Below are 27,243 nucleotides of genomic sequence, written 5' to 3'. Positions count from 1 at the left end.
GCAGAGGGAGAATGTGCTATAGTGTTTCAGCTGACCTACAGAGAGCTGTCTCTGTCATTCCAAGGCTGGAAAACCAGATGATGAATTACAGAGCAAAATGCTAGGTTCAGATGCAAACATCAACCACTTCCCTCCACACATGCACATGCAGACATGTTCACTCACCCCAAACCATCTCAGTTTCTGCAAAAGGCCAAGTACTGCTAGGGCTCATTTACAGAGTCTTATTCTAAGATAAAAGAGGGAAGAAAATTGCTTATTGAAGAAGCATGCATCCATCTGTAAGTAACAGTATTTAAGAATGTGTGCTGCGTATTGAATAAAAGCCTGTCTTTTTGTACATAGATTACTAAGTATGACAAAAGTACAAGTCCAAAGCAAAATAAGCAGGATTCCAAGAATCTTAGCTCGAACAGCCCTATAAAAAAATAATAATAATAATAAAATACAACATGATACACAACTCTTTTTAAAGGACTTCTGCCTGGTTTTATTTGGTAAACACAGAACAAAGCCTCTTATATAAAGTAGCTAATAAAGTCTAGTTGACCACATGCACAGCAAATGCGATAATACAAACATCTGCAGTAGGACCTCAAAATTAATCTCTAAGACATGAAGCTCTTTGCAGTCTTTACACTTACAATGTACTGCTCAGCTGCACTGAAAACTTATCCCCATCTGAAGACTTATTTACAAAGGCAAATAATCTCTTGCAAATGGACAGTGGCTGACTCACTTCTAACTCAGAATGAAAAGTGATACTTTGCAGTCTGACTAAAAAAAGGAGTCCACAGTTTTGAATTCAGTAATTCAAAAATCAATAAATTTAACATATACCAAGAGCCAATTACCAATGAGGTAATCAACACAGTGACATTTCAAAACCAAATATTCCACTGAATGTAACAAGTTTGTGGCTCTCCTCTGGTGAAATGAAGACTTCTCTGAAAAAACCTGACAAGTTGTCAAGGATTTTCACAGTACTGTGAACTTTATTACTAACAGCCTTCAAATGAGTACTTTCTTTGTACTGTTTCCAGATAATATTAATTTCCTTTACCAACTATCCTGACTTTCTTTTGAAATGATGCAAGATATCCTTCAGAAAGCTGTGCTTCACTCAGATCCCCTGAATACAGCACAGTTTTTTCACACTAAAAAGCAATTTTCTTTGGTAATCACCAAAGTAAACTGTCTGCATACAAAGCAAATTGTCTGCATACATTATGATCTCAAAGAAGTCTTCAGCCACAGGGCAAGTCAAAACCTCCCCTTCTCAAGTGAAACACAAATCTATGGAGGCATTTTGTCACTAAACTTAGTATAAAGTACTGCACTGTATAACTCACTAATTACTACTTTTTTAACCACTGGGAAGTCAAAACTTAGAGGCAATTTCCTCCTACTCCCTTTTTTCCACCTTTCATCATAATTACCATGAAATGATCAGGAGCTGTATGAAAATGACATTAAAATACATATAAGTGAAAATGTGTATCAGTTTTAGAGTGAAGAATGCAAATAAAAAAATCCCTCTACCAAAAATCCCATTGGCATCACTATAGGAACGGAACTGAAAGAGGAAAGGATCAGTTGCAGGTCATTATAAATTAATTCAGCAAGATATTTTTCTTTAATTTGTAGCTCTCCTTAAAATGAGTACTTTAAGCTTTTTATATAGGGGACTTGAAAGTTTTCGTCATTTTTATCTGCAGTGAGATTCCTCATGAGGTACTTTCACATTGAATGGATATTCCACTAACTGAAACATGCACCATCGCCTGACACAGAACTGCCTCCCACCATATTTAATCCACAAAGATAATAAAAAACCTCAATGCCTTTCAACTTCTCCTAAGTTTAAAATGTCATTGTTTACAGCTTCTGGTATAATAGCGGTTAAAAATGTTGCAAGCCTCTATCCCCAAGATTAGAGTTGTCTGGTGTAATGTTTCATGAAACTCACCTTAGCATAACTCCAAATTTTGGAAAAATCTGCTTGAGAGCACTGAGACTGAAATTAAATGCAACTGGTAGGAGAACATGTGTGAAAAGCATTTTCACTTGGACATCTATAAAACTTTTCCCAAGATCTATCTGCACTATCAGCTTGAAAAACTAGAGCCTCCTGACTGTGCAAAGCGATGTGTAACATGCACAGTACACAGGAACTCTACCTGAGGTTTCAGAAAAAGACCTATGAAATAAGAAAGAAAACAAAACAAAAAAATATATAAGTTCTAATTTCCATGGAAGTCAAGTACATAAAAACAAGAAAATTAAAGGTTAATAGTTTCCTCATGAGATGGCAAGAAATATCCATAAATAAAGTAACAAAATAATCCTCAAAAAACAAAACAAAAAACAGACAGGTAATTGAAATTGAGGCAGTTGTGGTCCTAGAAATCTGGAGTGGTGGGCAGAGTGACTACCAGTGCTCTCAAATTGCTTCCTTTCACTCCTGAAAACATGGTTCTTTAATGTACAGCCCAAGCAAGTAAGTAGCTGGTCTCCTTCTGATTGCATTGTACCCAAGAATTTTCTCTTTGTTCTCACATCATATGCTCCATGAATGTTATTTTGTGTTTTCATGTTTGTTTTTTTTCCCCCTCCTCTTCTGTGCATCTTGAGGAAGTAAAAAAAAAAAAAAAAAAAAAGAACAAACAACAGCTTATGGGATAGAAGATAGAAAAGAAAGACACAGCATGCAGGGAGGACTTTGAAAGAGGTTGTGGAGGTGCAGTTGTAGAAGAAAGAAAAAGCGTAAGGAAGAGGAATAGACAGAAGAGAGAACTGTTGCATAGTGGTTCTGTCTTAACAGCTTTGACTTTCAGGGTCTTTTGTGTGTATGATTACAATATATACTAACCACCTAAGCAAAACGCTTATATACAGGCTCATAAGTATGTTTTATAAAAAAGTTGTCATGAGTGAAAAATGATCCAAACATGAAATTTAGCAAAGATGAAGAGCTAACAATTAAACTGAAGTTTAGTCTTTTAAATTGACTACAGGATCACAAAATTTGTTAGTGGTAATCAAATCCAAAATCATAAAATACATCAAACTAGTAAAGACCTGTAATCCCAACAGGTGGTCCTGATACACTGAAGTGATTAATACTTATGCCAAAAATCACATGAAGCTGAGTTATTAGACACCAGTTCTGTCATCTTCCTGCAAAACAAATATGCTTATGTGAAGTAAATGGAATGCCACAGAAATACTACTTGTTAATAGATGCTTTGGCTGTGAAAAGCAAATCTACACAATTTTATGTTGGAAACAAATTATCACAAAGCGGCCCCTTTCATTTGCCTGCCAATTATATGAAATGAAAACATAAGCTCAGAAAAGTGAAACCTATCTAAATGACATGACTAATTTATTTTCAGTGTGTTTACAGAAGCACGTAAGGAAACAGCAGCACAATCTGGGTGACAATATAAAACAAGTTACATAACTCAAACTTAGGAATGCTAACAGAACAGCAGAATGATTCAGATGTTGCAACTAAAAATAAATTTGGAGCTAAAGTATTCTAAAAGTAGAACATTCTAATTTGGCTAACATGTAGGCTGTAATAAAGTCAGTTTGGAGTTTCAAAACACCTCAGAAGTCATAGAAATGAATGAATTCACACTGAATGGTCATATAAATAACCATATATATGTGTATATATAATCACAGTTCAAAACAGAACCTGGTTTTACACATTATGCAGGTAAAACATCTGAAAAAAAGGCTGTTAGGCCTATCTGTAAATTTCTGTTTCTAGATAAACTAAGCATTTCTAGGTAAACTTACAGATATCTTGGTATTCAATTTAGACATTTTTTTTTTTCAGCTCCTTACAGTAAGTATCACTGTACCTGTATGGCTTCGAATATGAACTCTCAGTGTTCCATTGCTCGCAAATTTCTGTCCACAGTACGGGCAAATTTTTTCTTTTTCACCTGTGTGAGTCTACATGAAGTGAGGAAAGATAAGAACAAAAGTTACAGCATTGCCTTCAAATAGTAGAATGTGGAGCAGTTTAACTGTATTTCACATTGACCACTATTCTCTCCAACAACCATTATTCATGTCATTCCACCACATCAGACAGAGATTTAAAGGAATTAAATTGTTCTTTTTATTTTCTTCTTAAATTTCTAACTAATTTCATTATTAATATATAAAAAATGTTTTTATAGTTCATAAGTTCACAATTTCCTCAATAGTTATAACAAATTTCCAATTCACCTTTGTATATTTTCATCATTAAAATAATAATAAATCCATTTTTCAGATTAATTTCTCTGATAGCAGTTTATAAACTAGAAAACAGAAACTTGATTACCTAAATAAAATTAACCAAAATGGGACTATTTTTAAAAGCTTGTAACTTCTCTGAATTTTATTTCATTATTAAATGTAGTTCAGAGTTTTACCAAATGTAGTACAGCTTTTTCCACTGACAACTTGAACAGGAGCTTCAGAAAGTCTCTATGGAGATTTGTGTAAATGATTTGTGACACTTTCATATGAATGAATCACAGACATCAGTTCATCTGAAATACGACAGACAGCAATGCTCCAAAGTGTAAGTTCTCACTGATTTCAGTCAATACACATTGCATATTGGATCCTGTCTGGTTTGTAATAAATGCTAGAATCAGATTGTATTTACAGAATTAATCATAAGAAGGATATTGTGATTGTCACTAAATCTGAATCATAAGCTGAGCTTGTCTTTTCAAATCAACCTTTTAGGGCTAAACTGCCTTTTATAAAAAGAATTATTTCAAATTCTCCCATCCACTTTCTACGGTCAAAAGCAAGACCACCTTCAAGTAAGTTATATGCAAGGATTCTCCTTATTTTTTTATACAATACTTCCCAATTCTGAATTGAAGATTTATCAGCCTATTGAATAATTTCTCCTTACAGTCATGACAGCTTTGTGTAGGGTTTTTAATGACATTTTCATAGAAAGAATGTATATACATATTTTTTTATTTAACAAAAGGAATTGATTCAAAGTTCTTCATTACATTATAAAACCCGTCTCTCACATGGTACATGTTATTGCTGCAGTTGAAGGAAGATTTATACAAAGATAAGCATTAGTTCCCACATCTATAAGATATAATAAAGTTGGAGAGGCGAGTCAAGACTCCTCTACATTTTACCTCAATTCTGAAAACAGATTGATGGGATAATGCACAGTATCTGTCTTAATTGCACTGAAATGCACTGAAAATACTGTACCAGTTGCTCCATTACATTTAAGGACATGCAAGGAATAAATACAAAGTAATTGATTTTACTCACTTTTTTATGACTTTTCAGAACTGAAGGTGTCACAAAAGCTTTGTCACAGAGATCGCACTTATATTTCTTATGTCCATCATGTACAACTTGAATATGAACATTTAAGGTGTCCTTTCTTTTGAAAGTAGCATCACAGTGATCACACTTGAAGGTCCTCTCACCTTATGAAGAAGAAAATCAGGTTTGAACATATTAGCTTTCTGTGAAAGTACATTAATGCTTATCATTTCATAAAATTAATGGAATTGAAGAGCTACATCCTGAGAGTAGAAAGATAATCTCAAATCAGGTAAAAATATCATAGGGACATTAAGAAAGTAGAAAGTAGCTCTGACAATAAGGTAGTCAGAAATGTGAGATTAAGTATAGCTAAGGATGAAATGGCTACCAGTGGAAAGGAACATGGGTTTTATCCTCCAGCACCTCTAGTAATAAACTGTATGAAAAAAATAAAGGACTAATAGACTTCATTTGAAACTTAAATGGTAAGAAAGATCTTTCTGAATACAGAGGAATTCTCAAAATAAGAAATACTTGCTTCTCATTCATGTTAATATAAGTAAACTCACATAAAAAAGATGAAAAATGTTATAGCCACGTTACTGTTCAAACTATAAGGTTAGGATTATGACAGAAAGTTAATATTACTTTTTAAATTAAATTAAGTACCTCAGAGAAAGGAAGAAGCACTATACTGTGAAAATCTGTATACAGCTTTTCAGAAAACAAACAAGATATACAATCTGGCAGAGAAATCATCACAATGATTCTTCTTTTTATTTTGCTACTGGATTAGTTAACTTATTAAGATTAAATCATCTGCAATGTGGCACACATTCAGAAATCAATGGTACTTAGGGTTATAACGAGAGTCACAGTCTAAACTTGAAATTGGCTTTTTATATCCCAAAAAACTTTCTAGGCAGCAACTATAATACAAAAAAAAGACCATCATAATCTCAGGACTATTGTTCACTTTTTACTTTTCAAGACAGTGCTCTGTGTTGCAGCCTCCAGTTCTGAGTAAGACACAGACTTGCATATGCATTAACTAATTTTTCCAGTAGCAATGATATATGGAGAAAGGTAACTTATTTTCTTGATACAGATCCACAAATCCTAAAATAATCCCAGTCCTAGTCCAAAATGAATGTAAATTGATATCAGTATGCTGCATATTAAAGCCCATCTGATACTGCATGTTGAGGCATTCAAAAACATTATTTCTTTATTACAATTTATAGATGTAATATCTATAAGTAAGGCTTACCAACACAGTGGTGCAACAAATACCCACAGACATTCCAAAGCTTGGAAAAACTGTTTCTCTCCACTATAAATCAGCCAAAATTGCCCTCTTCTCCCCAACTCTCAAAACGCTTATTCTTTTTCACTTTGGTAACAAAAGCTGTTTTGTCTTTGATGACACTGGAATATGCTAAAAGATGCTAGAATAAGTTGTCTTGCCCTAAAATACTTGCAGTCTAGCACTCCAGAAAAATTTCAAAGGATAACAGGGATACAATTTAATATGCTGCTATGTGGAGGATTAACACTTCTAAGCTTCTAGTGAACTTCTTCAGTTCTCATCTTGGAAACATGAGACTACTTTGCAAACAAAGTGAAGTCATTACTATTTTTACTAAATAACATTAATTTTTTTACTGTTTTGTCAAAAGAAAATATCCAAGTAATTTCCATTAAAGGAAATTACATCTTATCTGCCAGAGGGTAGAAAGGCATTACAGAGGGACCTAGATAGAGCGGAGCGATGGGCCAAAGTAAACCAACTAAGTTTCAGTAAGGCCAAATGTCAGGTCCTGCATTTTGGCCACAACGCCAGGCAACCCTATGGGCTTGGGGAGGAGTGGCTGGAAAGCTGCCTGATAGAAATGGACCTTGGTGGACAGTCAGCTGAGTATGAGCCAGCAGTATGCCTAGGTGGCCAAGAAGGCCAATGGCATCCTGGCTTGTATCAGAAATGGTGTGGTGAGCAGGACTAGGGAAGTCATCCTTCCCCTATACTCGGCATTGGTGTCTTGCTCCAATTATTGGAGGAGATGGTTCTCTCTCTTCTCTCTCTCTCTCTCACTTAATTCTTCTTTAATTCTAGAATTAAAGTTCTGTTGGATCAAAAAATGTAAGTTTATTTTTTTTTAATTCAACCAATGTAAATATTCCTCAAATCAAAGCACTCTCTTCTATGCTACCAGGATTTTAGATCAGTAATATATTTTTTTTTAATTTCAATTGCTAACACTAACATGGCTGAATGATCATTCAGAGCTCTGTAAATAGTGAGAAAATTCCACAAAAAATAAATCTGCACATAATAGTACAGTACAGAATGCCATGAACACATTAGTCATAATGGAAAATGGCCACAGAATTTTTTCTGGGCTGCTAATTCTACACTATTGGCAGAAAACACTAGCATGTAGTGAAGTCGGGACTGGCACAGGAGAGTCAATTTCAGTTTCGAGCTCAGAAATGTATCACCTACAAAATCTGAGTAAGGCACCTCCTCATATTTATTCCCAATTTCCATTTCTTAAAATGAAGGTAATTTAATGCAGAAAGAAATCTTATAATCAGATCTCAGACCATGGTCAATTTCCTACAGTGCATTTGTATTTGCATTTAAGTGCATTCGAAGGCAAGGTTTGAATTTGCTCTGAATTTTCTAATTGCTAGTGATTAGAGTTGAATTTTAAGTCTCATTTAATATAGCAAGTTGTATATTAGAACAAGGTGCTAGGGGTCTATTTTTTCTCAGTCAGACAAGAGAACTGAAGATGTTCTTTTTCCTCTGTGACTTAGCACTTACTGTTATGAATTAGTAGATGTCTTTGTAGAGAGAATGGGGTTCGGAACAAAGCTTTGCATTCCTCACACTGGAATGGTCTCTCTTCAGAATGGGTCTGCAGATGAAAGACAACATGTCAGAGGAAAGGCTCAGAGAAATCAATTAGCTGTCATTACAGTAATTATACTTAATTTTCCAAACTGAATTCAGGAGGGGGATATATTAACAATTTGAAATATCAGGGGACAGAGAATTAAAACAATCTTTGTGCCATTATTCTGAATCCTAAAAGCCAGCAAAGCTGCCTCTGAATTAAGGTACCACCTCAGAAATGTTGTATGTAAATAGAAATAAAAATAAGGAATAACCTGGAGGAAAACTTCAAGTTTAGTTCTGATAAAGAAATGAAACTGATATTGACCTTAAATACTTACTAACGTGAAAAAAACATACAAAAATACACGTACACAAAACCCTGCATTGTTTTCACTTAACAGTAGAACTGATCTAACTGTCTCAAGACAGTTGTCTAAAATTTAGCAAAAATTTCTTAAATCATATGACTACTCTTGCACATCTTTATTTCAGCTTCATGTTTAAAAAAAAAAGAACAGATTGAGAGATCTGAGAGAGAATTGATTTTTGTTTGCTGTAGTAAAAATATACCATAGCTAAAAAGCAGCATCAATAGACCTCATAAAGAGATAAGTAGAAATAGCCTTCAAAGCCATAAATAAAAGAAAAGGCTAAGTTTGGATGAATCTCATAAACAGCAGAGTTGCTGAAGCACATTTCTTTTCTGGAGCTTGGGAAACATCCAGCTTCAACCTACTGTTGTAAATTTTCCTTTTCCACTCCTCATTTCCCTGGTGCTATCTCTATAGTAAATTCAGATAGTAAATTCATCTGTACAATCTCTTATCTACTCAATTTCCTACAATTTCTCATTAAGGGTATAATATTTTTAAAGCATTAGTGTCTGAACATTGTTTTAGCTAACAAGGACCTTAAGGGGCAACTATAGTGCCAAGGGCAAATGGGGATGGACAGTGTTTTATAATATGCATGAAATTAAATGAATTCATTTTGTAGGTTAAGAGTAAATATTGATGTAGTACATATGTATATTATACATTTCTGCTTATGGCAGAAAAATTCATAATACCATAAGACATTTGGAGATATCCTTTAAAGTAAGGAGAAAAAAGGACTATGAGAAACCAGCACAAATATTTAGATGTAGACTCCTGGCCTCAAACTCAAACTGATTCTAACACAAATGTCCTCTCACATAAACAGCAGTAGCAAAACATTAGAGTACTTGCAATGTTATACAGATGTTTTAGACTCAAAGTAAATTACTTGAGTCCAGTCAATGTTACCTAAAACAAAAAATCAAGTGGAGCACTATCAAACATGTGGGATATATTATGCATTATAAAAAATATGCCGAATGTTTCAGTCCAGCTGTTGGAGGTTTACATCACAATCTGCATTAGTTGACACCCTGATTGGTAGTCTCAGAGGTCAGACCAAGGATTGACAGGACATGAAGAGACTGAACTACCTTCTCACCTCAACAGGTGGTTCCTCCAGAACAGGGTTGAGACATATTGACGAGACACTGTGGGGAAGCTCGCAGTGCTGATGTCTGTGCTGTACCTGTTCTGTGGATAAATAGAAGGGTTCAGTCTCTAGGGCTGTCAATCTGGCACCTTTCACGAGCGCAAAGTTCATGTCATTTACTTAAAAAATGCCCTATTTTAGAACACTCACCACTTGAGTGATAGTTCTGAAGAGTGCAGTCATTTGTATATAAATCGTTCTTAGCATTCTCTTGCCAGTTCTAGTCTTTTGACCAAAATAAAAGAATTCATCCATATTTCTGAACTTCACTACAAATGTTTAACTAGTCATACCCACACACAAGGGTGAAAAGATACCCCAACTCATTTACTCTACTTGTGACCAGACCAGAAACAAGCTACATATATCACAAAAAGCAATGAAAATCTTAATGAGCAGAGGTATATCCACAAACAAGCATATTAATTCTGATATTGTCCACCTTTGTCCCACTAACAGGTTCCAGAAAAGAGATGGCTTCCACTAAGAGTATGGTGGGAAAAATTCAGGAGCCAGGAGTTAGACTCGATGATCCTTTCGTGGTTCCCTTCCAACTCAGGATATTCTATGATTCTATGTTCAAGGCAAATCTTGAGATGCATAGCACCACAGCTTTTCACTCTTCATTCAGTTATGCAAGCTTGCAATAAACTATAAAAACTCCACACTCCAAAGTGGGCTAAGTACACTTGTCAAGCTTACATTAGATCTCAAAATTTCACTAACAGTTTTGCTAACTATTTCACTAAAAGCTGCTTGAAGAGACATAATACACTAAATATATACATACAATTTTCTATATAATAGGATATGTATATATCTGGGAAGCAGATACACAGTGCACACACGGATTAGCTTAGGTTTAAGCTACATAATTAATACGTACGTAGCAATACAAAGTAATAGACTAGTCTATACTTACACAATTATATATGCAATTTTATTTTCAGAAAAGAGCCCCACCAGCAGTAAAATGCAGTAGATTGATCTGGATTTGAATACAAAAAAGACTGCTCTCATGTCAGAAGTATTCTAGAATGGTATTCCACTCAAGTAAGATGAAGCATGAGGTGCTAAAGTCTGCAGCATCAGAATTCAAAAAGGAAGGTGGTCATACTGAACGATCCAAGTTGAACTCTCATTTTATGACCTGATTCAGAGCAGAATATAAGCAGTACATATTGCCAATATTGCTCTTATTTTCAGTAACTTGATGTTCTACAAATGAATACGAACTTTAGACAGTTTTCAAAACTGTCCAAAGCTTTTACTATAAATCAGTAGCAAGCTGAGTCTTGAAATGAATTAAATGTTTGGATGCAGTACTGCAATTCTTTATAATCATAGTGTGATGGGAAAGATTATGTCTACACCATGAAAATACCATTATCTTCTGCTACTATTTCATCAGACCTTTCTATCAAGCTGGGGAAAGGAAAATAAAGCACAAAACAAAAATTGATGTTTTTACTGTATCTCCTCTAGAGCAGGTCCAAATTGCTGAATAAATCCTTCCACTGTTAAAATACCAGCAGGACCATGAACAACAGTACAAAGACAAAAAAAACAACATTAATTTACACATTTCCCTCTACTTGAATATTCATTAGGCAGAAGAAAAACATAATTTATGAATTCTAGTTAAATACTTGAAAATAAAGTAATGATTTCTTTTTTAATTTCCTTGTTTTCTCTTGGACACCAGTGATTGCAGTATTTTGAAAGGTATAGAAATTGCAGTTGCTGTATTATGCTCACTCGGAAACAGTGCGGGCATTGACATCTATCATGAGGAACTGTACAAAACTAGGTGGTCATATGTACTTTTTGGACAGTTGTATGATCAAAGTAACTAAGGATGGGCTCTTATGGAATATCTCATGGCAGCCTTTTCTATAATAGCATCTGTGAAAGTTTAAACCCAGCCCAAGGCTACCCATTCCCAATAGAGAAGATGAGGGAGTGCAATTGTTTCAATTCATTATGCACTCCAAGACCAAATAACCTTGGATTAACAGTAAACCCTTTAAAATCCCGTGTCTGGTGACCTACTTCTTCTCACTGTCATATCCTCATATTTCATTCTCTGAATTTATGCTCTATACATAGCGAAGGAGCAGATGGAAGAAGAACTTAGCATTGTCCTGTACAGAAGTAACCTGCATTATATAGCATAGAAGATGTACCTTCATTTAGCCTGACCTGGATGAAAAATGACTTTATCTGTAACACAATGCCCACCTCCTAATTTCAGCTATTATTTTATAATGTTATTTATACTATTATTTCCAGAAAAAATGACATCATTTTCTTCCTATGTTCACTCAGACATTTAGTGTGAGCTTTTTCAAAATACATCTGAGCTAGTTCCACCCTGCATAACATTTCTCAGCACTGGCATCTTCAAGCAAGTGACAAAGCAGACTTGCACATGCACCTACACAGAGCAGTGTAGTACTTGTCTGCAGTAGCAGTACACCGGAGCACTACCACAAAGGGACTAACAGTTCCTGCCTCTCAGATCCTGTACCTGCAAGACTGTAATGAGTACCAAGTTAGGGTTTACATTTCAATGCTCTACTGAAAGAGTAGATGCACTCATAGCACTGTCTGTTCTCCAGCAAGATCCTGTGAAATGCAAGGACCTAATCTCCTCTGTACCTTTGAGAGAGATTTAAAAATACATGTTGCGAGAGCCAAATTTCATTTTGATTCTTCCAAAGTAAAAAAAAATCAAATTAAATAGCTTCCATAAAGGAGTAGCAAACAACAGCAACACGTTTCCACCTCAAACAACAAGAATTCAAAGGTACAAAATGCATGTCCTGTTTCTTATTATGAATAAAATACAAAAAATTATATAATATCTGAAGAGATCTTACAAGTGTGATGCTATCAAACTTGAACATTTGTCTTCTGTCAAAAACTGTTGATTTAACTGTTTTTAACTATAATACCTACCCTTCCTACTGCAAAGCTCCCTGTTACCAGCACAGTCAATGTATTCTGAAAATAGTCTAATTATTCAGTCTGATTTTTTCTTCCTCCAAAAGAAACAAAACACAGAGTGTGGGCTTAAAGGAATACACATATAAAGATTCATTAAAAACCTGAGTAGGAGAAATACACAGAAGAAAGATAATCAATAAAGAATTAAATTTCTGCTCTTACTCACTCGACTTATCTGTGATCAAGCAGCAGAACTCTTGTTCTCTACCCCTTGCAGTAGTATAGCCCTCCCAAAATCACGGCACTTAAAACTATTTTTGCATCTCAAACTCCACATACTTGACTTGCACCTTATGGTTTTTTTTGTGTATATATATATACACAATGTCCTCCATTATCTGCTATCTCTCCTTGATTACTTTGTTAAAGGTACGTTAGTGGACTGAAAACAGAAGGGCCAGATAAGCCCAAATCTAGGTGCCTAGTTATGCTAATTGATATCTTTAAAATCTTGATACTCAGTGTAGAGATAGGTATTTCAGAAAAGCAATTCAGGAAATCTACATCCATCTCCCATCTCTCAGGCTCATCTCTTCGTTCAGCAGTCAAAGAACTAATTGTGGATGGATGAATATGCACAGCTGTTTGGGTATATAAACACAGGTAAAAGTTTCTTTCACTATAGGACAGGGTTGATTCACAGCCAGCACTATGGGCAGATAGGTTCAGGAAATAAGTATTCCAACATGCTTTGAAGAATTCTGTCAAAATTGGGTACTTAACTACATTTGTATAAATTTTACTATTTCTTCCATTAGGTGAAGCCTCTAATCCTTGTCAGACACAAGAACCAATTCTGCAACATTCTCATATGCAGTCCTTGCTTATGTTAGTGGTGAAGCTGTTTTGAATACTGAACTGGGTCAAAATGTTTGCTCATTATTCATACTTAAGCCTGAAGTCTGTTCTCAGCCAAAATTCTGTATCAGTCATCAACTCCAAGGAAATATGTTACAAGTATTCATTGAAGATATAGCACTATCTTTCCAGATAATATTCTATGTATTTCCCTAGAATATATCCAATTTGTGAGATTCTGCCACATTTTATTAATAATTCTAAAACAAGATAGCATATACCATGGCATATATGGGAGCTAATCTTGTCTTTCAGCAGATTTCTCCATGCTTTCTCTTTTAGACCATCATCACCATTTCACCCTATGAGAGGCATTATTATTATTCTTTCATGATTTATGGCTGAAAGTGCAAAAGATGGTGTAAAGATCCTGTGCCAAAATCCCAGATGGGATACAACATGAGCCAAACTGAAAAAGACTTCTAAGTAAGGGTATATCAGTTTCAGCAATAAGGGTAAAAAAAAAAAAAAAAAAAAAAAAAAAAAAAAAAAAAAAAAGTGGGAGTATAAAAAATATAAAAATAAAAATAGTGCCAAATACTGGGAGCAAAACTAGAGGGGTTTTTTTTCTGTCTATTAATTCTGAAACAGCAATCCTGGATACAGACTTGCCATTAAAAATGTAAGTTCAAGTTAAAATTAATGACAGGCATTATGAAAATTTGGTGAAATAGATTTGAGCTTAAATGAACAGAAGCAAAACATTTCTTTAAGAGCCTGCTTGTCAGGTGATACTTCTTCTGATGTTGTTTTAAAGTGTGAACACTACTACTGAGTACAAATTCACTACTGCTTGGAAAGCAGCTGGTACAAAGTCCAACAGTGAGGAATGACTACAACAAGACTAAAATTTGTTTTGTTCAAATACTATCTTTTTTTTTTTTTAAATTTAAAATAGAAGACATTTTAGATCAGATAAAAGTTTAATTTGATATCTTAATGTAAAAAAAAAACAAACAAAAAACCAACACTGGGAAAGTCAAAATGGAAAAGTATTTAATGCTTTTAACCAAGCAACTGTGATTTCCCTCTAATTTCCCTTTTTTTTGTTTGCTTGTTTTGCTTTATCTGGAACTCATGTCTTATCTTGAAATTTTGGTTAAAACAACATTCACTAGAATATATATATATATATATATATATATATATATACACACATTTTTCAATGCTTTACTCCCATGTTTATAAGCATGCCAGAGCTTAATGATCAACCATTTAAAAGAAAAAAAAACTGCAAATCTGAGGCTAGCAGATCTGTAAACAACAACAGCAGAGTGCTTTACCTTCTTGTGATTCTTGTAAACATTTCTGTGGGCAAATCCCTTTCCACAAAGCTTGCATTTATAAGGTTTATCTTCACTGTGTATTATTTTGTGTGCAGTCACTTGATCAAGTCGTTTGAAGGACTTATTGCAAACCTCGCAGGTGTAGGGGCGTTTTTCTGCAGAAAATGAGTGGGGGGCATTTAATCTCCTGTTTATACAGGGGGAGAAGATGAAAGGCAGAGACAGTCATCTCCTCAGAGAGATTTCTGCAATTAAGTCAACCCAATTAAGATTAAACCAATTAGAAAGACATCTAATGCCCTTTATGTTAGACAGTTAAGTCACTTCACAAAAGATGAGCCATGGTGTATCTCAAGAAATTGGCACATTCTTTGCAATAATCATTGCTAAAACTAAATTCTGATTAATTAGCTTAAATCAAAAGAGAATGACTTCAAAGAGGAAAACAGTGTTTCCAGATTAGAAATGTGAAGGAGGGCATGACAGTTTTTAAATGTTTTAAAACTTAATTAACAATTAATACATATTAGCTTCCAAAACTAAAAGTTGCTATGCAAAAAGCCTTTGTGTTTCAACTGGTGACTGCAACTTAACGCTCATCTGAAAGTGTCAAAAGCAAGCTAAGAGCCCTGGAATATAGATTATGTTATGAGAAATGAGCTTTTGGTGTGGACTGATACAAAAAAAAAAAAAAAAAAAGTTTATTTACAAGCCTGTACAGTTGCAAAAACCTGCATTTTTAAATGTTAATGTATGAGAGAACAATGCCTGTGTTTCCATTGTGTCAGCTGATGTTTCTAATCACTGGTGAAAGAAATAGAAACACTAGATTTGCAGTGATCAGAAATTCTGGCAGAGCCAGTTTGTGTCCTGCTGCCAAGCTTATGGACAAGGAACTCCCTGCTCACAGTGATCTGTTCTGGCAGAGGAGGACAGGCTAATGAAGCACTTGTGTCATCTATGAAATGGTGTGGGGAATGATCCATTTTCCTCTGAATGATAATTCTGTGCACATGAGCCCACATATATATATACGCATCGCTTTTATCACAGATCTCTTGGCGGACAGCATAACCCAGCTCCCATCCTCTTTTTTTTTTTAACGTAAAATCCCACTCACCAGTTCTTCACCACCTCTATAAGCCAAGCAACAATTTTTTCCCCATCCCAGGTAACTGAAATCACCTACCCCAGATAGCATGAAGCAGAAGCTTGACAAAGCAGCAATAGAAGAAAGTATACAGTATTACACTTGGAATTTTGAAAGGCTTACAAACAGTAACTTAGATGTTTTCCTTGGAACATGAGATTTGCTTGAACAGCCCAGGACAACACAGAATTCACCAAACGTTCTATTTCTAAGTGATTAATGTAAAACTGAAAATATGCTAAATATATCACCCACACGTACATAGGTTTGTGTCATTTTAATATGTTACCTGAATGAGTTATCATATGGCGTTTTAGCTGGTTAGCTGAAATAAATCTCTTGTCACATTCCTGACACTCAAAGGTCTCATGAACCTGCAAAATGAGTGTTTAATGATAATTAAATACCTGTCTCAAACAAGATCACATATCTTACATACATCTAAGTTCTCCAACAGACTGTGACTATTTCTAATTCACTAGTTATATTAATACACAGGGATATTCTGTGATTTTCCCTTTGTTAGTCCCCTAAGGAACAAAATCTCTCAAAACTAATATTCAGAACCAGGAACAAAAAAATCCCTGAAACAATATTCAGAAACAAAGGTTATGCAAAATCACAATATTGGATCCATTTAAAATATCATTAAGGTGAAGGAATAAAACAACAGATGCAGAATATCTTTTCAGAACATTTCCTTCTAATAAACTAAACATAAGTAAAAATAACACAATAACTACTTAATAACTACCATAATTTTGAAATACCAGTACAATCAAACTCTATTACGACTTATCTCTACTTGTAGAAATCTGATTAAATACAAGTGTGGTTTAAAAATGACTGCACTTCATCAAATCTCTTAGGGACACTTCTGTTGAGAATTTAACAGGTCTTAGATTCACTCAGCACAGTGCATTTCCACTTCCATAACATGTACACATAATGCATGCACAAAGGATATACACAGACATAGCTAGCAATCATCTACCCTTTTTGTTGGCAAGATGTGCTGTCTGCTCAAGAACATGGCAAAAAATCAAGCTCTTTAAGGAAAAACAAAAACAAACCAACCAAACAAAAAAAACCTAAAGTAATCACACAGGCAAAATAAATGATTTTACTCTTTTTCTTATTTAATCTGGGGGAGCTGAGGCAACTCCTGCAGCACTCTTTACAACACCAAACTCTTTCCAGGTTGAGGCAAAAGGTGATACTGTTTGTCTGATGAGCTTTGGAGGCAAGACAGTGGAGGGGTAGCAGTCATTCTTAAATTGTAAACATAGTAAGCCTGAGCAGGATTTTCAACATCACAGCACATACTGTCATCAAGGAGTAAGTGCTGGTAAAAAGTTAGAAGCTGCAGTTGAGAGCTGCAATCTCTGATACTCAACTAAATAAAAATTAAACCTGTGCTTTTGTTTACCAAAATCACAAGATATACACCAGTTCTCCAAGTATTCAGATGACAATTCACTCTCCCCTCTGCATTACACTTCCTTTCAGCAGCCTCACCTTAATCTAGTCACAGTGCAACTGAACATACATTTTAGCTTTTCACAACTGCAGTCTTAGACAGCAAAACTTCCTGGCAGAGATCACATTTCATGAAGCACTTTTGGATATCTCTAAACTTTCTGTAGAAGAATCTAGCAGCTAAAAATAACAAACATTAAAGCTTCAACACAACATCTGAAGGGAAAAAACATTTGCAGACAGCACAGTAATGACTTCCACTTAAAACAAACAAACAAAAAAAACCAACGAAATTCTCCATAAGAACCTCTTGTGTTATATGCTAACATAACATTAGTTTATTAAAAAATTTGCTCTAACAAGCAAATTTTGCCGTTTCCTACAATCTCTACAAACTTGCATACCTTGGTCAGCAGTGTTCAACCAAATACTTACCCAGAACCAGATGGTAAGCTCAAATAACAATCAGTATTTGAAATACCCTGTTTATCCACCCGCATTACAGGTTAATTTCCCTGATATATGCAGTCCACTATTCTAACTTTTCCAAAATTATCTCAATTTTGACTCAGATTGTTGACTGAAGCTTACGCTAACTCTGCAATCAAGTACTATCAGAATCCTGCTAGAGTCTCCTGGTTTCAGCTGAGCAAGTGTTAATAGCACAATAGTGTTTTGGTGTTATTCGAAATGACTTGTAAGGCACTCTAAAATCTATTATTTAACACATCAGAACCTAAGGTTGTGCTGTACTTCTATCAAGCTGTCTGATTTCAATTTATGACCACTGTTTTTCAAATAGCCGCACTGAATATATCTGTGTTCAGACAGAGGCTTGTGTGCGCACATTAAATAGCTAGAGCTATCAAATATATATTCTACAGCTAGTACTCTAATCAATTCTTCAGAAATCAGGCACAGTCTGGTGTGCATATGCATTAAACAGCTGTATTTATCAAGCATATATCTACAGCTGTCATTCTTCAATCAATTATTTAGAAAACTACTCAAATACATAGTAAAACAGTAAAAGATAATATAAAATAAATACAGCAAATATTGTTACGAATAAAAATATTCAACCAAATTTTCATTAAGAAAACTTGTGAAGTAAAGTATTTATGAGTACACTATGCAAATTGAGTCAGCCTGTAATATCATAGACAAGTGATTGCACAAAGATTTATTAGTATTACAAAATTACTCCCATTAGGGGACTGTAACAGCTATCACCGTAAACATCAGTTTCATTACACTCAGAACATCCTTACAAATTGTTTCACAGAGCTTTGAAGAGCTGCCTCTTCAGACAACAGCTTGCTAGGTGCTACAGGAACTAGCAAGCATGGGAACAAAATTCATGTGTACTCAGAAAAATATATGCCTTCATTAACAAGACCAACAACTTTAAACTTTAAACTTTTCACAAGGTCTACTGAAAAGCAAAAGGTCATTCAAAGGAGCTTTGGGGAAGAAACTGGAGTAAAACTTTTAAGGTACAAGTCACCCATGATAAACGTTTCCAAAAACTAGTTTGAATTTCAGTCTACCAATCCAAGAACTGGATAAGACTCTGCACTGGAAAACAGAGTTTTAAAAGAGCAAAAGATACCAGCATATTGCATTCAACTGAAATTACTCCACAATTCAACATTTTTAAAGTAGTATTTGACATTTGATTTTCACTACATTTCTGTGACTTTATAGTGATCATAGCAAAGACTGCACAGTAAAAACAGTGCATTGGCTGGTGTTCATATAAAAAAGGATAGAAAAAATAATGGAGAGACACATGGAACTGCCAGGTGAAGAAAGACAGAAAAAAAAGGCATGAAAAAGAAAATCACAGAGAATGTTTAGGTGCAACTTTCCATGGCACACTTTTGCAGGAAATCCCTCTCTGTAAGACAGAAAGAGCACTAAGTTAAGAAGGAATCAAGGTTTGGTGTTTTTTTCATATAATCTCTTAGAACAAATTAGTGGCTTTTTCTTGTTTCTCTCACTTTATCTCCCAGACACCACACCACAGCACATCTGTTAATGGAATCTTATAAATTCTTCTAAGTCTACTAAGAAATACAAAAATGAAATAGCAGAAAGAAGTGTTAGCAGTCAAGTACAATTCCGCATCTCACATAGGCATTTGTTTTACAACACTTCCATTACTCAGTGTACTATAACTTCCTGAAGTACATTTGCTGAGTCAAATGTTGCTGGGATTAATTTTTTTTTCTTTTTTCTTTTTTTTTTATATTATTATGTAATTTAGCAGTCCAAATCATGAACTAAAATAAATATCAGGTAGAAGGTCACCACTTTTCAATTGGAGGACAATACAAAAGAGAACAAGTAGATATAGACTGAAAGAAAAATAAGAAGACAAAGATGACCTCAACAAGCAGTAATATTGGTGGATTGATATAATAAGTGTTGTTAAAGATTTGCAAGCATCATGCAGGATGAGTGCTGTAGTAGCATACGTAGTTTTGGAAAACATATATGAAGTAAAAAAGATGATGTGAGACCGTTCTAGGTAGGACAGTAACCACTAACTCAAGGTAAGAGTCCAAAACTATTTATTTCTATGCTCTGAATGAAGCTCTAATACACTCAAATGTCTGGCTGGAGAAATCAAAGAAATGAAAGCCATACATAATGAGTTTACCTAGCACTCTTAAAGAGAATAATAGTGAATTCCCAACAAAATATGAAAAAAGTTTGATTCTGCTGTTCAAAAAGCAATTCCATTTTAAGATGTATTAATAGACATGTTCTTTGTAGGGATGACCTCAAGACAATCATTCCCCTCTACCTGGGATTATAAGGGTTCAACTAAGCATCACAACTCCTTTGGGCAGAAGATGAGAATACTTACAAAAACTAAATAGATCAGAAGAACAGTTGCATGAAGAAAGGTTGAGATACTTGTGTTTGTATAGTCCAGAAAAGACAAAGGGTGTTCATAAGAATTTTACAGTATGTTAATCTGTTACAAAGATGACAGTGTCGAGTTTTTCTTGTTTCTTGGCATTCTCTGAGAGAAAGAGTTATTAAATCAATTTGTATCAAAGAAGATTTAAGAAGGTTATCTGAAAAAAAAAAAAAAAAAAAGAAACCAAACACTTGACACATTTCATTCTTGTTCATGGCACATAGGATGCAAGTCAGAATTCAAAAAGATACCAACATATGTGGTAAATTTTTCATCAGAGCAGAAAGGGTACAAAACCTTTCTAGGATCTCTTTCAGCCTGACATTTCATTGAATGCATTGTGATTTAAAAGAAAAAGAAAAAGAAAAAGTGATGCCACCAAAGATTAGTGTGGCACAATCAAAAGTCTGGAAAACAAAACGGTAAGACTAACAGACTGAAGATGACACTAAAGTTTAACTTTGAATGGCTAAGATTGGGCTTATCTTTAGACATTTAAGGCAGAAACAAATGGCAAATCACACAAAGCTAAAATGGCAAATCACACAAAGCTAAAATAAGTTTAAATCAACAATGACATGAAAGCTACAGAATTGACTGACCAAGTCTTCACAGAGTGAATTGATCTCAATCTCCCCTCCAGTCATCCTTTTTGTCTTTCTCTGTGACTGTCAGAACTGTCAGTTGTTCAGACTTATTTTCTGTTATATTTTACCTACTTCCTATTTTTATTTCTCTATATTGAGAGGAAATTGGGTGAAAAAAGTGTTTCCTCTCCATTTCACTTATTGTTTTCTTACCTAACTATCTTTGATAACACATACTTCATACAAAAGCAAAGTAGTTCAAACAACAGAAGGTATGAGTCCTACATGCAGTTTCCTTCACTATGTGATATAAATGTGTGAAACTGTAATATCTATTTTCTGGATGTCTTAAAAGAGAAGCTAGAAGCTTGTGTGCTAGTACCTGCACTATGCAGAACCAAAGTAAATCTTTTCATAAAATGAACACATTGCCCATGATATTTTACATTCTCAGAGGCCATCAAAAGGCACAATGACATATAAAATCTGTAATTATGAGTGGCGTGGCATATCACAGTTTGGTATGGGGAGGAACAAATTGAAGTCCTGTTAGCCAAGAAATGCAAGGCACGTTAACACAATTAAAGGGGCAGAAGGAAAAGGGAAGTACATAAATAAATAAATAGAGAAATTAAAGAAAAAAAGGAGAGGCCCCATCATTTCCCGTGCAACAACATATTTTAATTGATATAACCTATATCCTCAATGGACTCAGGTTGTACCCAGGGCATTATTAAAGACTCACAGTTAATCTGATAAACAGTAAAATGCAGCTTTTGTAAAAACAGGATCTCCTGGGTTTTAGCGATTTATCAAATTAATCTTGCATGGACTTCCTTTGGATATAATGGATTCAGAATCTCATATTCTTAGACCATCTGCATTTCCAATGAACTCCCTTATTTCCAATTGATGCTTTTAAAACTGTTAACTCCTCCTGATCAAGTAATACACAAAACAAAAAGCCACTGCAATTTTTTTTTTTTTGAGGAAGCACTTTTTTTTTTTTTTTAACTACCTCATAACTAAATTACAAATAATAACCTTACTGTTGTGTCAGAAGGTAATAAGAAAGACTGAACGCATTTTGCACAAAAACTGAAGGCTCACAAACCTATTTTAAGGCCTATGTGTATATCACATAGTTATATAACATACATTTACATTTAGATTAGTGTTAAAGAACAGCGTTCACATTTGACTTTATGTTGAAAACTACAGAAGATAAAAGCACAAACATTTTTGTATTTGGTAAAAGATGCACTACAACACTAGGAAGACTTTTGATGTAACCAACTGTGATTACAAAAATAAATACTCACCACAAAACACATTGATTTTGTAACCATGACAGATACCAGCCAAAGGTTTGCATTACAGCATCTTACAAGTGACCTAAGCACCACGGTATTACATCTCAGGGAAGTCAAAGCCTGCTGTGGGTTAGCCTTCATCTTACTGACCTTTCGATGCTCTTGGAGATTTGTTGTTGAGGAACATTTCTTATTGCACACTGAACACGTCAGCTTTTTCCTAGAATTTCCTGAAACAGAAACAAAATACCACCAACATCTTAAAAAGGAAGTGCTAAGAAAGAACCTAAATATTTCTACTGAGCTTGTGACTTTTCATGGGTCATTTCACTGACATAAGATCTTTACATTTGTACCCCATCTTGAAAGTATTCAGTATCAGAAGTTCTCTGTGGGTGTCCAACTAGTCAGTTACTAATGGAATGTAGATCAGTATGCAGAATGAAGAGCACAATTCACAACTAAGAACAATTCACTTTAGAACTGGAGAGCTGTATCCTTCCAGAAGTCAATACAACTAGTATCTTCAAGAACTGTATACTAAATTTTAATAGAAATGTTCCTGAAAGGAGTTAGTGCAACAATGATTAAAAAAAAAAAAAAAAAAAAATTCCAAACAACTATTTCCCAATTTTCTTTATTCAAAAAGCATTAAGATTGCCACTGAATAAAATAACATATATTGATGGCGTTTAACTGAACAAAATAGGAAATCTGTATTAGTACCAGATCATGAATTCAAATGTAGTTTGTAATATAAATCACAGTTCAAACTACAAGTGGTACTAAATATATTTTCCTTCCTTTTTCACAGTTGCTTTAAAAATTGACAGAGCATTTAATTGGGTTTCTCTATTATTTAAATTTTATATTAGTAACCTACAAAGTTATTTTATTACAAGGTAAAGACACCACAAACCTAATTATTTGTTTATAATTATATGTTCATGTAAGATATTTCATAGCTTATATGAAAAAATGTTCAAACTGCATTGAATACTAAAAAGAATGAACTCAGAACCAAAGAAAGGCAAGCATTGTTTATTCAAGCACAGAGGAACTGGATCCTAATCAAAATCATTGATGGCTTCCAGCTCTACTTTTCAGACTCTTAGCATTGTGTATCTTTCCTAATCTTGCTGTCCTAAAGAATTAATATGATATGATATGATTTGCTTTTCCACTTTATTTCTTGAGAGGAATTTTCAGAAAGAAAACATTAAGCTTTGCCTTATTTTTGTCTTCTCTTCCAAAATAGTAAGTTTTAATAAATAATTATAATCTCTCTCCCCATCTATTTTAGTACTAAAAAACAGCTCTATAAGATCACTGTACTGCTCTAGACTACATATTAAAGCCTACATACAAACAAAACAGTCAATTAAAGATGGTTAGTAAAAATGGTCATGAAAGCCCTCACCTCAAGATGCATGTGGGTCACTCAAAACTTTTGTGTATTAAGTAAATGAGGCAAGAACACCAGCAGTCTGTGGCTGCAGAGCAGTGTGTGCACCAAATTTCTGCTTACATATGCAATCAAAATGAAATCACTTATTTTTGCTGAAATGGCCAAAGGATAAATCATCCAGGACACCAGGAATTGCCCCTGAATAAAGGAACTCTTCTTCCTGGGTTCACTTAAGAACAATGACGTCATAGTTAACTACATCTGCTTAGTTGGTACACAATACAAGCAGATAAATTACTCCTTTGGTTTACTAACATGAGAGGTAAAAACAAGATCTTTTGTCTAACTGAAACTATAACATATCTTCCTAACGTATTTTTTCTATCCATTGATGCCAACAGTGTGCATGAATGTAAACACTGCAAGTCTAAAAAGAACATTTTATACCACTTCAGGAAAAGTAATTTCTCATGCAAAAGTACAGACTTTCAAATAACACTGCTAACAAGACATATTTATTATTTATGTTGTTAAAATAGAACTACTTTTTGAAAATTCAGTGCAAATATGCACATAACATTTTGCTAAAATATGTTGAAATTACTTCTAATCTCAATCTCAAATGGCCCATGGGGACTGTAACTAGAAACATTAGCATTTCTTAGTCCTCTGAGACTAGCAAAACGTGTCTCAGTCTTCATGTTTCCGTTCTGTTGATGATAGATAAGATTAAAATTAAAGCAGCTAAACTGGAAAATAAAGGTTACGTATTTCATCTTGATATATCATAGCCTGGTGTTAATGGAGGAATTTGGATAGAATGTTATTCATTACTAGACTATTTTACTGCCCACAGTTTTATTTCCAAATAAAGAATTTTATTTCCAACAAATATTTGTACAAAGAAATGAAAGAATCTAATAGCAGGCTTTAAGAACATATAGGATTTCAAAGACTTTGAATGTAAACTCAGTATGACCAGCTCAGGTCATACTACCACAATGGATCAGAGGAGTGAAAGAGAAATAGTCATGAGTAAAGCTGCCTATGCGTAGTGAGGAGACTGTGAAAATATAATACAAAGTATGCTTCTCACTTCATTATACCATGTCAATCAGTTCAACACTTCGACTCATAGTATTACATAAGTACTTCATCTCATAACTATATTTGCTATTGTAAAATTTAAGTATTGGCATATGCTGATACGCATATAAATACAGCAACTTAATACCTTAACTTACAAGAGCAATCAGAAGAGGAAGGTGATAATGAATATCTATGTCTCTGTTCATAGCTTTGCATAATGAACTACATATGTAGCGGTTCTATTTTCCCTTGCTTCCAGGTTTTGCAAGGCGTGAAGGAATACTAGAAATCTCCCTCAACAATAGTAGGCTATTTTCCCTCCTATATTGACACCAGTTGTGATTTCTATGACTCCCAAATGGTAAAATAAAAGCTCTGCTCACTATATAGGTGGAACTAAAATATCCTCCAGGGGCCTAACCTCAGTCATGCCTGGACTGATCATACAAGAGAGTAATTGTGGGATTTGTATACCTGTATATAACTAACCAAAGTTGAGCCTGAACATAACACTCACAGCTGAAAAAAAAATGTTATTGACAACAATAAATTAAAAAAAAAGTAGATAAACTTCTATAAAAATTGTTATGGAAGGGCTTCTGTACACTGTAAGCATTTGGCAGAAGAAAGAAACTTCATGTAATGAAAATCTTACAAAGCATCTCAGTGTTCTCATCAAGTAAAGACTGTTTTCTTCACACTGTGGTATTCAGCTGTCCCCACACATACTAATCTGCCAGTGACACTGGGAGGGGACGTGCAGAGAGAGCAGAATGACAGCTGAGATCTGCATTGTGGACCTGAGAGAAGCATTTTGCCCTTTCATGGAAACAGACTGATGTTTGATTGAAAACTATTGATTCACAGTGCACAGTTATAAAACAGCTAGGGCCTAGAGGGACTAACCGATTGCCTGATTTGGCTTTTTGTACAGCAGAGGCTATAGAATTTCCTGCAATATCCTCATCAAGTCTAATAATTTGTGAAGCATGTCTTCCAGAAAGACATCCCACTGTGTCCTGAAAATACCAAAAGATCAAGAACTCACAGCTTCCTGTAGCCATTTGTACCAGTGATTTTGATTTTCCTCACTACTGAGATGTTTTGCTTCATCTGACATATGTCTAGTTCAAACTTACCCAGATACCCTTACTTTTCCTGCAGCAAACTAATGATTCATCTGGTATACAGTAATTTCTCCCTGGGGGAGAAGGAATACTTATGCAATTAGTTACTACTTAATTTTCTTTTTGATACAAATGAATCCATTAAAAAAGAAACCAAAGACAATGGTGACTTGGATTTGTACATTCAAGGCCAGCAACACGTTAGAACTTCTTTGGTTTTTATTTTTTTTCCCAAAGAAACATTAAATTCTTTCTTACCACTATGAACATTTTCTTTATGTTTTTTCAGGGCATCCTTACTCTTGAACCTCTTCCCGCAGCTATCTGCCTTGCATATGAATCTGGCATCTCCTCTGCATGCCTCCTTGTGCTGTTCATAACTATATGGGATAACCAGCAAATAAAAACAACACATGAAGCAATATATGCAGAAATCAGACATATAGTAAGTACTCTGAGCTTTAGACATGCTGCACTGCAGAGTTCCAAGGCCACCTCATGCATTACTTACAGCAAATAAGAATGAAAGCATTTGACTTCTTTCATTGTTAGGATTCACATACACTAATAAGCTTGAAAGCTAACATGCAAAGGAGGGCCAGCAATGGTATGACAGCAGTCCAGTAACTCGGACACAAAACCTCGATTCTGAGCTGAAGGAAGTATTGCAAACAGAACACTGAAAACTTCTTGAAGAGTCTCCTGGATTGATATTCTCTGTGCACTGAAGTACACTAAAGAAAAATAAAAAATAAAAAATAAAAATAAGGGGACCATTTTACAACTTACACAGAATTGAAGTAGCAATAGATCAAAATACAAACATTTCGGTATGTGAATAACCAATGCAACATGAGAGGTATTCTGGAATTTAGGGGGACTAATCAAATGCATGAACACCAAGAGTTGGGGTCCTATTGCTGTATCCTGAGAAATTTTACTCTGCATAATGTAAAGATTTATTTAACCAGCTATACAATGCAAATCCAACTCCCACTTTGGACTGTGCGAAACATGTCTATATTCAATAAAAAAATATTTAATAATCTCTTAGATAACTTAAATATTTCTCTACTATGTTTTTTTCATCTATTTCCATGAAGGAACATAGAGCTCATAAAGAACTACCAGTTTAACAAACATTGCTATTCAGACATAAGAAAAAGTCTTATAATACACAATGCAATATGAGTCTCTTTCTGACATGAGTTAGATTAAATGTATTACTGATAACAAGATATTTGGACATCCAGT

General features: G+C 34.5%; 1 protein-coding gene across 6 annotated transcripts in view; it reads right to left on the bottom strand.

Moving 5' to 3' along the window:
• The window catches only part of PRDM5 (PR/SET domain 5), an 88,994-nt gene that overhangs the window by 28,413 nt on the left and 33,338 nt on the right, over window positions 1-27,243 (bottom strand). For 3 of the 6 annotated variants that reach the window (XM_085222821.1, XM_085222817.1, XM_085222818.1), the window contains exons 6-13: window positions 26,631-26,723; window positions 26,248-26,369; window positions 22,516-22,595; window positions 16,344-16,428; window positions 14,902-15,059; window positions 8,147-8,240; window positions 5,320-5,480; window positions 3,876-3,969 (exon numbers count right to left, since the gene is read on the bottom strand). In XM_085222821.1, coding sequence (XP_085078947.1) covers window positions 3,876-3,969; window positions 5,320-5,480; window positions 8,147-8,240; window positions 14,902-15,059; window positions 16,344-16,428; window positions 22,516-22,595; window positions 26,248-26,369; window positions 26,631-26,723 — 887 coding nt within the window. Of the gene's footprint in view, window positions 1-3,875; window positions 3,970-5,319; window positions 5,481-8,146; window positions 8,241-9,700; window positions 9,793-14,901; window positions 15,060-16,343; window positions 16,429-22,515; window positions 22,596-26,247; window positions 26,370-26,630; window positions 26,724-27,243 lie in introns of all 6 variants that reach the window. The other 3 variants (XM_085222822.1, XM_085222819.1, XM_085222820.1) reach the window with 3 other exon arrangements.

Source organism: Meleagris gallopavo, chromosome 4 (assembly GCF_905368555.1).
Source record: "Meleagris gallopavo chromosome 4, MGAL_WU_HG_1.1, whole genome shotgun sequence".
Lineage (NCBI taxonomy): Eukaryota > Metazoa > Chordata > Aves > Galliformes > Phasianidae > Meleagris > Meleagris gallopavo.
This window is presented reverse-complemented; position numbering and strand designations above follow the sequence as displayed.